General features: G+C 27.4%; 1 protein-coding gene across 15 annotated transcripts in view; it reads right to left on the minus strand.

Annotated features, from left to right (window-relative positions):
* Positions 1–12,445, minus strand: part of LOC130668780 (uncharacterized) — a 113,948-nt gene that overhangs the window by 7,542 nt on the left and 93,961 nt on the right. For 11 of the 15 annotated variants that reach the window (XM_057471232.1, XM_057471233.1, XM_057471239.1 and 8 more), the window contains 11 exons: positions 10,476–10,593; positions 9,707–9,790; positions 6,092–6,301; positions 4,312–4,671; positions 4,019–4,183; positions 3,562–3,942; positions 2,957–3,098; positions 2,488–2,612; positions 1,493–2,368; positions 945–1,065; positions 432–492 (listed from right to left, as the gene is read on the minus strand). In XM_057471232.1, the coding sequence (XP_057327215.1) occupies positions 432–492; positions 945–1,065; positions 1,493–2,368; positions 2,488–2,612; positions 2,957–3,098; positions 3,562–3,942; positions 4,019–4,183; positions 4,312–4,671; positions 6,092–6,301; positions 9,707–9,790; positions 10,476–10,593 (2,643 nt within the window). The remainder of the gene's footprint in view (positions 1–431; positions 493–944; positions 1,066–1,492; positions 2,369–2,487; positions 2,613–2,956; positions 3,099–3,561; positions 3,943–4,018; positions 4,184–4,311; positions 4,672–6,091; positions 6,302–9,706; positions 9,791–10,475; positions 10,594–12,445) is intronic. The other 4 variants (XM_057471242.1, XM_057471244.1, XM_057471235.1 and 1 more) reach the window with 3 other exon arrangements.

Below are 12,445 nucleotides of genomic sequence, written 5' to 3' on the forward strand. Positions count from 1 at the left end.
TAATCAGGGAAGAGACGCTCCAAGAAACCTAACTAACGATAATTTAATTGTTTAAAATTGATTTAAACTAATGTAAGACAAATAATTAACGAGCATCTTTTAATCATTTATGGAAGCAATAATTAATGTATTGTATATATATATATATATATATATATATATATATATATATATGAAATAATAATTATAATTCTAACCATGCATTGTTGATAATTGTTTTAATAATTGTGAAGAAATGTACGAAAGCATCGGCTCTATTGTAAATAAATATTAATGATAATAATTAAATGTAAGTATGACTAATTTAATTCGATGAGTTTATTGATATGAAGAAATAATAATAAATGATTGTTTTGTATGAATATAATATATGATAAAATGTTAGCAAATAATTGCTCGAATATATTTAAAGATTAATAATATAAAAGTACCTAACAAGCTTTCTGTTTATAGTAAGTATCTTCTGGGTCCAGTGAAGAAAACAAGATCCGGCTACTCTCATTGACCGTCAGAAGCGAATTTTAAGAAGAGAAAATATACAGAGAGAATAAATTTTTTTTTTATAAACAATAAAATATGTACTATGACGTTGGATTTGTTTATTAATTAATAAATATATAGAAGGGAAATAAATAGTATCAGTAAACAAAAAAAAAAAATACAAAACAAAATAACATGACAACAGGGTAGACAGTAAAAAAAAAAGGAACATGGGATTAAAATGTTCGATACACGCGAATGAGTTCATGCTATAGCTCGAACTCATATCAAGAGACATAATCACTTTACTTGTAAATCTATTAAAATTCAAATCGTACTTTCATAATTTGCGTGTAATAGTTTAGATTTATTGAGGTAATATTTACTAAAGCAACACGATTAAATTTTAGTTTAGTTAAATTTTTTTTTTGTTTTTATCAAATATTAAATATTTAAATACTGACCATCGTCTGAAATGTCGCCTGATATGCCGCGAGTTTGATGTGATGGTGATGGTGATGTGTGGACTTCATGGAGAGAATCTAAACTGCCGTAACGAGTTGGTGCCAATGACTCCACTGATGACTATAAATTATTGATAAAATGATTTAATTTTTTATTATTTTGAGATAAATATTAGTAAGTGTGTTATAATGAGTTTATTAAGTACATAAAAGCATTTAAATTTTTTTAGCCGATAGCCAGACATAATTTTATAAAATTACAGAATACGGACGTGAATTTATTGATCAGCATGTGGGATTTAAATATGTAAGTATTTAAATTTATGTTTGCCATTGATAAATATGTGATGTAATTATAAATATTTTCGTGGGTATGAAATACTTCTTTTTCTTTTTTTTATAAAACTCGAATATCGTATTTTAGAATTAATTAAATTGTAGTTAAGTAAATTTTTTTTTACGATATCTACTAAAATAGATAATAAATAAAAATAATACGTGTAACTAAAATAAATTAAATATAAACATTAGTTGCGACAAAAACTTACCTCTTTATCTGTCTTGAATTTTTTAATAATACCATTATTGATTTTATCGCCTATAATATTAGTCAATTGATTGGTAGCTTGTGCTTTCTGTCGTGCAGTAGGTTGCTGCTGTACAGCTATAGATAATGGGGTCAATCTCGTGGTAGATTTCGACCTGTGGCTATCAGTACCATTGCTATCAACACTAGATCTCTCAGCAAGCCTGTCATTTAAATTCGACATTCGATCAGTAAGATAAGGGGTTCCAACTGCTGTGTCTATGATCCCATCAAGGATATCATCATTCTCCATCTCTCTTTTGGCAAGTTGCCATTCCATTTCAATTCTCCGTCGTTCTTCTTCACGTTTCTCAGCTTCACGTCTCTGCCGATGCTGGTCACGTTGCAACATTGCTTTTGTTTCTTGCTCAAATCTACGTATTCGTTCTTGGGTCGTCGCACTTAATCCGGCATATGTACGTATTGCCACTTCGTCGTTACTCTGTTTTGTTTCGTTTGATAGATTTGAAATTGTCGAAACAGTATCCAAACTACCAGAACCAACGTCACTAGACAATCGTGAAGAGTCTAAACTAAGTGAAGTGGTGGAAAGTTGTTGCGATTGTTGTTGCTGCTGTTGCTGTTGCTGATGTTGTTGCTCTTGTTGTTGGTTTACTGGACTACCGGGATACATTGATCTACTTGATATTGATGAACTATTTAATGGACTTGTGTTTTCACTACTGATCACTGTGTTACGATCTATATTTTCATTTGTATGGTTTGGTTGATTTTTATTCTCATGCATCAGTACCATTTCACTTACTGAGCATTGTCGTTCATTCAATGCCATACTTTGTCGAATAACTCCCAATGATTCGTCTTGTTTTCCTTTAGTCTGTACAAAAAAAAAAAATTTTTTAATAATAAAATATCTTTATTATTTGTTTAAAAGTTTGTGCAACATAAAAATGAATGAATTCATATTTATATAATAAAAATAATAATAAAACAAACCTTTTCATCTTCGTGATCTTCACTCTCCTGCTCCTCTTGACCTTTCCTTCGCCTTTGTATCTTTCTGTTTGCTGCGGATATGATTGAAGATACAATGTCCTTAGCTGAGACCATTTCACGCATGCCTGTTAGGGTAACACGATAACAAAAAAAAAGCAGGCAAAAATAAATGACGGGAGTAATGTTTTAAAATAAATATATAATATGATAGGATTTATGATATATTAAATAAAAATAAAACTAAGACTAAACTAATTGACTAGATGATTGAAATAAAAATAAAGTAAGCAGTTGTGCTAAATAATAAAAAACAGTGACTAATTTGAAAATTACAGAACAATACATTTAAAATTAAAAAAAAAAAAATTGTGATAACTATACATTGATTGTGATTTTATCTAAATCTAAACTAATTTATCTAGTATATAAATAAATTAAACAGCTATTATTAATGGTAGATTAAAATTACCTTCAACTTTTTGAATATTATTTAGTAGAAGGTTGTGATTGGTATTTGATGTTTCAACTTCACTGCCGTCGGCAGGAAGACTCAGGTTAACGCTTAATCTACTCAAGTCGTCTAAGTCTTCTTCACAGAAGAACCAATCGACCTATTAAATTAAAAATAAATATAATTTAGTATTTTTTTAATTTTAAATTAAGGGTATTCTCAGGCAGTGCCCCCCCCCACTTTTTAAAAATATACAATTACTTTCAACTGTAATCAACTTAGAGCTGTTATCAATTAGGAGTTAAACAAAATTTGTTGAATAAATTTTAGCGCACAAAATTTGAAAATTTGAATTATAAAATTGACATGATTTTACTGAAAATTATTAAAAAAATTTCGTTTAACTCTTAATTGATATCAATTATAAGTAATTTTTTTTAAAATCTATACCTCGACGAAATTACTACTTCGTTGTCCTTTTTTCAAATGAAGTTTTATTTTTTTTTTTTAATCAATTGATAAAATTTTAATACGCGTATGACATTTGAAAATTTTTACAAAGTAGGGCGGGGAACTGTCTGAGAATGACTTTAAGATAAATAAATAAATAAATAAATAAATACATTGTTCAATAAGCTCTCGACAATCCTACACTGATGCGACATGTCCGTAACCATAGTAACCATATTATCCCTTGAACCACTAGCTCGTACCAGAGTTGGCCCAAATACAATAGCCAAATTTTTAGCTTCCATTTTATTAACTTCACTGTGTTCAACAACTTTTTTCAAATGAAACATTAAATATTTAAGTGTTTCAAAATGATGTTCGGGTAAATCTCTTAATAATTTTCTTATTGTTGCCATTCTTCTTTGGGGATCTTCTATTTTATCTGCGTCAATAAACATGGGATAAAGCTCGGCTGTTAATAATGAGTCAGGAAGTTGTCTGAAGAATGATTTCAATAAAGATGATATAACATTTACATCACTCCATCGTGGATCCTAAAAATAATATTATTATTTTATTTTAAATTACAAATTAAAAAATGAACAAATAAATGAATAAATAAATGAATACCTGTAAATTAATATTTTCAAAGCCTTTATTGACACTTTCAGTAAGTTGAGAAATAGCCGCAGTATTTCCAGGCACTCGATAAATTCCAATAACTTCAAGACCCCTCGCTTCAACGATACTGGTGCACATTTCAACAATCAACGGTACAAATTCCGAGAATGAAGACTATACGATAAAGGATTTAGTGTTATTACACAATAAATAAAACTCAATTGGCAAACTCGTGTTCAAACTTTAGCCATACTAGTACAAATCGTAAAGAATAAGTAGTAAAAGTATCGCTAAGTACTTACCACTGGGCACAATTCCAAGGGAACTTTGAAAGTAGCACCCTCAGGCTGTAATTGGGCTGTTGGCGAGGATGGTGAACCAGCCTGGCCATGCATCTTTCTGAGTTGTTTAGCAACACGACCTTTCCACGTTTTAGATTTCGGTGACTGCAGTGGTTCTACTGTCTGACTTGGCTTCCGGGTTTTATTAACAGGTGATTGACCAGTTGGCGAACGATTACGGAAAGACGTCAATTTTCTAATGCCTTTGTGACCTGGCAATGGACTTAGACGTTGTCCTCCAGCTGGACTACCGCTACTTGGTGTTGTTGGTCCAGGTGTTTGTGGCACAGCTTGTTGCTTCGTTGTACTTGAATTACCATCCTGTTAAATTTATTTTAATTATTTATTAGCTTATTATTATTCATTCACATGACATAGTTTTTATTGTGACATGAATTATGATATTGATGAGTTAATATATATAATTCAAGGTATCAATAATATTATTTATTATTATTTTATTCATAAATTTACTATTTTCATCCATTAAAAATAAATCAACTGACAGTTTGTTAAAAACTTTTATTAAATTATTAATTAAATATCTCGACTGGATTTCAAAGTCAATTATAATTTAATGTCGACAATAAAAATTTCTCTCCAAATATGAAAGAAAGTATTCGCTGTCAATTGTATTAAAGTTATTTGAGGTCTTTATATTTTAATTAATAAAAAAAAATATTTAAAAATTATTAAGAATTAAAATGCCACGACAATTTAAATTTAAAAAAAAATTAAATGTCCCGCGATTTACGTACGACAATAAGTAAAGCAAATAAATGAAAATATTTAGTTAAAAATTATTAAATGTACTTAAGCAATTACGGATGAATGGATAAAACGTGTTTTGAATGTTCATGGGCATCGATGTATATATACCGGCAACATTAAACAGTCTATTAGCATAGCCATCTAGTTGAGCAGCGCGCGACAACAACGTGCCAATTAAGTCGTGATAACGGTCGAGGCTAAGATATATCCGCGGGCAATACTATTACTATTTATTCTTCTTCTTCTCTCGTTAAATGTAAATTTACTTTACGAATAATAAAATATAGATTTAGATTCGTTAGTCTATTATGATTCCAATCAACAGTTAAAAATTTATTTCGCCTTAAATAATTTATTATACATTACAGTAAAAAATTATTAGCTTTTTTTTTTTACTGCCTCCGTTTAATAGCAATACATTTCATTGCGACATTTAGTCAATTTAATTATTTATCTCATTAGAATAAAATTTATTCCTGTTTATTTTGAATTTATAATGTAGCAAAACTTTTTTTTTTTTTTTTTTGTTTATTTAATTAAATTATTGATTGAATATTTTAATTGGTTTATTTAAATTTATATGGAGGTAGTTTTTATTGGTAATGAAAAGAAAACAATAAATAAATATTTTAATTATAATGACAAAAACGACAAAATAGAAAACTTAATATATTTTTTTCTCTAATCAATGAATGTAAGTAGAAAACATGTGTAAAAAAATAAGAAAATTATAAAAAACAATCGTTGATTTTGAAATTTTATAATTAATTTATAGTTATGGTCTGAGGATGTGAGTAATGGACTCACGAAATATCACCACAAAATAAAAATCATTAAAAGAGATCGGAAATCTGCCAGTTATTTTACAATAAACAACAATTAAACCCGATCAAAAAGATATATATATTTACATAAATTTTCTTAAACAATAAATAAATACTTATAGTTTGATATATAATATAATAATTACCGAAGGCTTTTCAGCAGCAGCATGTTTATGAAGCGCTCTCAGCCAAAGTGCCATCGATGCTGCGTCGTCCGTTTGTAAAAGCACTTCCGCACTTGTATTAGCCACACGAAATACATGTTTCCTCTTGGTGTAATCATCAGCTACGTCAACTAAAGAACATCTCACGTCGACATGTTGTCCTACGTCACTATCACTCGTTGCAGATGGACTCTGAAATTTTATTATTCACATCACAATTATTATTTATATATATTTTTATATTCAATAACTAAAATAATAATCATTAATTAATTAATTTCATTTTTAATTATTTAATACACCAACTCGAGGATTTTTAATCCGTCAATCTTTACCCAAGATCCCGTTGAACCCCATCTTCGTAATCGGCGACCGAAAAGGCCGTGAGTACTAAAGTGTAAGGGAATACACGAGTACGAACTACTGTCACTTGAACCCAACATTTTTTTTTTAGTCATTAGTGATTTTAATTAAAATAAAAAAGTATGCAATTTATTATTTATTTTATTTTAACACTTATATTATTCTCTAAGCTTTGGTTTAAGCGAGACACTTATTTAATTAAAATATATATTTATAAGATACATATTTATATTTAGATTCAATTTCTAAGCACACGAGTTGTATCAGTCCGCGGTGCTCGCGATTACGATGAGAACTCGTTGCCGATGAGTCGAGTTGTATGAGTAGAGGGTAAGCAACTTAACAGTCCCCACCCGAACCAGTAAAAACATATTAAACCTTTCACCGATAGTAATTTATAAAATTTATTTATTTTTAAAATTCGTAATATTGATAAATGAAATTCAGTGACCTAACAAACTTATACATATTATATTGTATTAAATTAATCGGCAATCGTTGAATTATTTTACAATATAACATAATACATAGATATATATTTTCATTCCTACGCATCTTTTATAAATTCTTTCAATTTTTCAAGGTAGTAAAAGCAATTTAATATAAAAAATATTTGAATTTTTTTTTTTTAAATCTACATATCTTCAATTATTTATAAGATTTTTTTTACAAGCAAGACATTAGTTTTCTGATAAAAATTTAATAAAAAAAATATTGGATACTTTATAAAAAAAAAAAAAAACATAATAAAAGAGTAGATGAAAACTAATAGTATATTATTGAAAAGCAAATGAACAATATATACTTTAATGACTCTAAATAGGTATATATAATTTAAATCGAGTGATAATATAACCACTGGCGTTTCCGTGTCCGGTGATACGGGAGACTCAGCGAATGCTTGCGATATCATCTGATATTTTGTGCTTAAGCTACACTATGCCAGTTTCAATTTCGTATTTGCGTGTGTGCGCTATGTAAGCTACTACTCTACGCATCTCTAATGATCAGTTAGACGATAGCCTCAAGCTTACCAGAGACCAAGTACACAAACTACTGTATGATACTAGTAGTAGTAGTAGTAGTAGTAGAGTATGTAACATAGATAGTAAATAGTACATGAGTTAAATCGGCGAAAGTACTTATGCCCTGTAAGGATTTGATGTTTTATTTGACAGCGCATAGCTTCTGATTTAAACTATTAAAATTATGTTTTATTTTAATTAATATATTCTAAACAAATAAATATAATTATCATTATGTTAATTGGATGCCAATGAAAGTTTATTATTATAATAATTATTTTTTTATTAATTTATATACTTTTTTAAAAACAGTAACAAACTATAAAAGTTCAATTTATGTTTATTATTCATATTTATATTGTATATATTGCTATTTTATTAATATAGTCGGTAAAAATTTAATCAACATCAACGAATTTATAATATGTATTGGAAACAATATATATAAACCAGCATAACAATAATAATATATACTTTCTTGCATGTCATATAAATTATTTTGAATGAATTTATATAATATTATATCTTATATTATACGTAATAGCAAAAAAAACTTATATATTTTAGATAATATATAATTATAATTTAGTAATAAATATTAATTATTATTGTGATAATTAAAAAATACAGTATAGTTATATATTGTTGTTGGTTAATTCATAAAAAAGTAAAAGCTTTTACAGCAATTACTGTATAATAATAAAACAAAAAAAAAAAAAAGATTTCTGTGATCGAGTAATGCAGTGGTTACGCCAACGCATTTACCGAAGGATGTCGACGAGCTAGACGATAGATGTGGTAAGCTAAGCAAAGTAAATATACAGCCAGAGCATGAGCGGTAATAAACTAGATAAGATGCCTCCACGACTTTGAGATCGGAAATCGCCAGTGGATTAATAGTAGGATCGAGGACGACTCGATACGGGTGTTTGCCACACGTTCCTCGGAATTAATTATCGAGTGAATGGTTCAATAAGGTATCGAAACTCGTGCCTCCCCCATATTCTATACGTAGTCTGAATACTTGATGCACATACATGACCCTGGACTAGTCAATTTATCACATGGATAAACTCTTTGTATAGTGCGTATGTCAATAATTTCAAATATTATTTTATTTATTAAATGAGAGCGAAAATTTATTTTATTTTAAATAATTAAGTTTTCTAGACTGTTAAAAATTTTACTTGAAATTTGAAACAATTTATAAATTAACTTATTTTTGTATACTTTATTTTTACATAACTTTTTTATGATAAATGTCATGAAAATTAAAATCACAATCTATTTTATTTATTTCATTTCAATAATTATTTTTTAATTGCCCATTAATAAATTAATTTTAAAGCCGACAGTTATTTTAAAAACCATAATTTTAAATGAACAATTTTATTTTCATGTATACACTGTAAAAAATCGGCAGTGAATTCAGAGTAAATACGAATGTTATTTAGAGCCGAATTCACTTCGTCACTCGGTGGTCCGGAGTTTTAGACAAATCACTTCGCATACGAAGTAAATAGGAAGTTTGTCTTTTCAGCGGAGTGATTTCGGAATGGTCTGGATTTTATTTAAATACAAATTCACTCAGATTCGGGGTTTTAATATTAAAATAAACTCCCCTTCGAAGTAAAATGCACTCCGGATTTAATCCGCGTTCACTCCGCAAATTTTTTACAGTATAATTGATTTTTAAATACGAGAAATTTCATAGTAAGATTTTAACAAACTCACATTTATCAAAAACTAATTTAGGTTTTAAAAAAAAAATTAATACTGTAGTTTAAAAAATTTTTAATTTAAATCCAACTCAATATCTTTATTAATCACATAGAACATGTGATATGTTTTCAATAGACTCATTGAATTTTCATTAAATATTATGCTTTAATTCTTTTCTTTATGTGAAGAAACTGATATTTATGTAAAATTAATATGATTTCCATGACAATTATTTTTGAAAGTCGAAAAAATTTTTAACAGTACACCTTACCCATATTTTATTGCCTTGTCGTATAAATTAATAAGGTGAAGAATAATAAAAGAACAAAAAAAAATATATATAAATCACGGTGTTTCAATCTTGTTATTAGAAAGCGTGAAATAGAACGTATGGTTCTATATGTTTAATGATATATTGTGTTATCGTGTGTGTTGGCTAATTAAAAATGTTTAAAAGGATCAAGTAGATTACACGTGAAGAACTCACCTGAGTGTGACGGTCCTTGTAAAAGTATAGGATAGGACCACGAAGAACGCCCCATACTTGCTTCCACGAACGGTCTGTAGATCTCTAAAAAATAACAAAAAGAATAATATATATATATATATAATTAATAACTTTATAACATTAACACTTTATTAATAGAAGGTTGTCAGTAAATTATTTTTGAATTAAAAAAAATTTACATTCAATAATGATTGATTTTTCTTCGAAATTTTTAATTGATTTTTTTTATTTTCATTTTAATAAGGAACAAGTTCTGTGATTTTAAAAAAATATTCAATGGAGATTAAATCAAATAGATTTCACTACTTTCATTAACAATAATTTTAATTGTATTTTTTATCTGTTTAAAATAAGAATATTTATTAAAATTATAGTTAATTAATTTAATTTAATAATTTTTATATAAATTACATAAAATTATAATTCAACTACAAATAGTTTTTTGTAAATAATTAATAATTGAAATATTCAATTTTTTAATTAAACATCTAATAATTTTTAATGTTATACATTTTACTACTGTCAAAAAAAAAATTCGTACGGTCCAACTTTCACTGCAAACTTTTAAATGATAAACTTCCCAAAGACTATATACATATTTATATTAGAAACTTATTTTAAATGAGTTTAAATAAAAATAAATACAAGTTAAATAAATTATTATGTCAAGTAATTGAATTAAATAGTATATCTATTTATATATATATACATGGTGAGAAATAAATAAAAATAGTTTATATTTACTCACCTTGCCATCAAGTACAGTAAACTTGACGTGAAGGGATCCTTCTCGCTCGACCGGTTCGACGTCCTTCGGCGTCCCGGCGCTGCATGCGGTACTACTATGTGTATTTGCGATGCTGTTACTGCAAAAACATGTACACAAAAGTCATTAAAATTTACATAAATACTTATTTAATTTTTGTTGTTGTTATTATTATCATTATCATTCATAGTCCATAAAAGAGTTTGATGTTTTCTCCTTTTTTTAAATTATTTTATTGAACTCATATTTATGTTTGTTATCAATTAATACATACATATAACTATAAGTATAAGTATTAGACGATGCAAATCTTGTCTTGTAGTATTGCTTTATTACTATATATTAATTTTTTAAAAATTTAATTAAACCTATTTAGTTATTCGTTGTAATAAATTTACACAGGTTGCATTCGTACACCGTTAGAGTCTCGGTAGTTCCATATAAACATTGACAAGACACATCAATATTTCTATTTTTTATTTATTATTTATCTTTTAACTGCAGCAAGCCGTGAATACACGTGACAGTTTTTATGGTAGTGCGGGTAAGTAACTAACGTGACGGAATTTACAATTTCTAGCTGCGCATTATGTACAAACGTTAGCACATAAGCATTTAATGGTGTTGTTGTTGTTGTTGTTTTATTATTATTATTGTAATTATTATTTGTACTTTGTTAGGTGTATGTAATAGAAGTAATAATCTCATTGATTTATTTTAAATTATATAATTATTAATTAATGTATCAAGTAAGTTTAATGTCCTTATATATTATTACTGATAGCTATCTATATGTTAGCGCTAATAAGTCGTAACTCACGGTTTTAAAAAGTTAAACAAGAGACAATGAAAAATAGGTATTAGTTAACAAATTATATTCATTTTTTAATATTACTCTTATACAATAAATAAACCACAGCTTTAATATAACCAACATTCATTTCATGCATTTGTAAGTTAATAAATTACTGATAATAAAATTTTATTAATTATTAGTATCAACAATAAAATTTTTTAAATTCAAACTCCAATCAGAAAGTTTATTTACTTTAATGAATTAGTGAAAGTTATTTGCAATAAAATGAAGGTCGTAATAATATAATTATTAGTTAATACACTGTAAAAAAGTCGAAGTGAATTCAGAGTGATTACGGATTTTATTTAAATCCGAATTCACTCCGTCACTCAGAGTTCCGTAGTTTTTACGAAAAATTCACACCGCATACGGAGTAAATAGGGAGTTCGTCTTTTCAACGGAGTGATTTCGAAGTGATCTGGCTTTTATTTAAATCTGCAATCACTCCGATTCGGAGTTTTAATACTAAAATAAACTCCCCTTGGGGGGAATTTCACTCTGAGCGGATTAAATAAATAAACGGTCATCTGCTCCGCATTCACTCCGGATTTACTCCGCGTTCACTCCGCAAATTTTTTACAGTTAATAGAAGAACCTGGAGTACAATACGATGAAATTTTTTAGACAAAAACTTTTTCTTATAATAGTGACCCATTTTTCCTCAGTCAGTTTTCCAATTTTCGATAAAATAATTCAGATAACAAACATTTATAAAAAAATTTACTGAAAATTTTAAATTGGCCAGGCTGTCCAGGCTGACCAACTTGCCGTGTAAATCTCTACAGCCAGTAATTGAGTATTTTTAAACAAAAAAAAAATTTATTTTTTTATTATTAACGTATAATTTTGCTCCAGAATTCCCTATATATTTAGATAGATATTCATTTCAAAAAGCTGGTGAGTTACCATCTTTTATAACTAAAATTATTTCAGTGAAATCAAATTTAAATTGTTAAAAAAAATAAACACTTATAGAACTAGCCATATTATGACATGTGCGGTTAATATAAATTGGTTATTTTTAATTATGCAATCAATGCCTAGTAATTATTTTTTATTTTTAATTGTTTTATTATTCTATTATGTGATCGATAAA

The sequence above is a fragment of the Microplitis mediator genome, chromosome 5 (genome assembly GCF_029852145.1).
Source record: "Microplitis mediator isolate UGA2020A chromosome 5, iyMicMedi2.1, whole genome shotgun sequence".
NCBI lineage: Eukaryota > Metazoa > Arthropoda > Insecta > Hymenoptera > Braconidae > Microplitis > Microplitis mediator.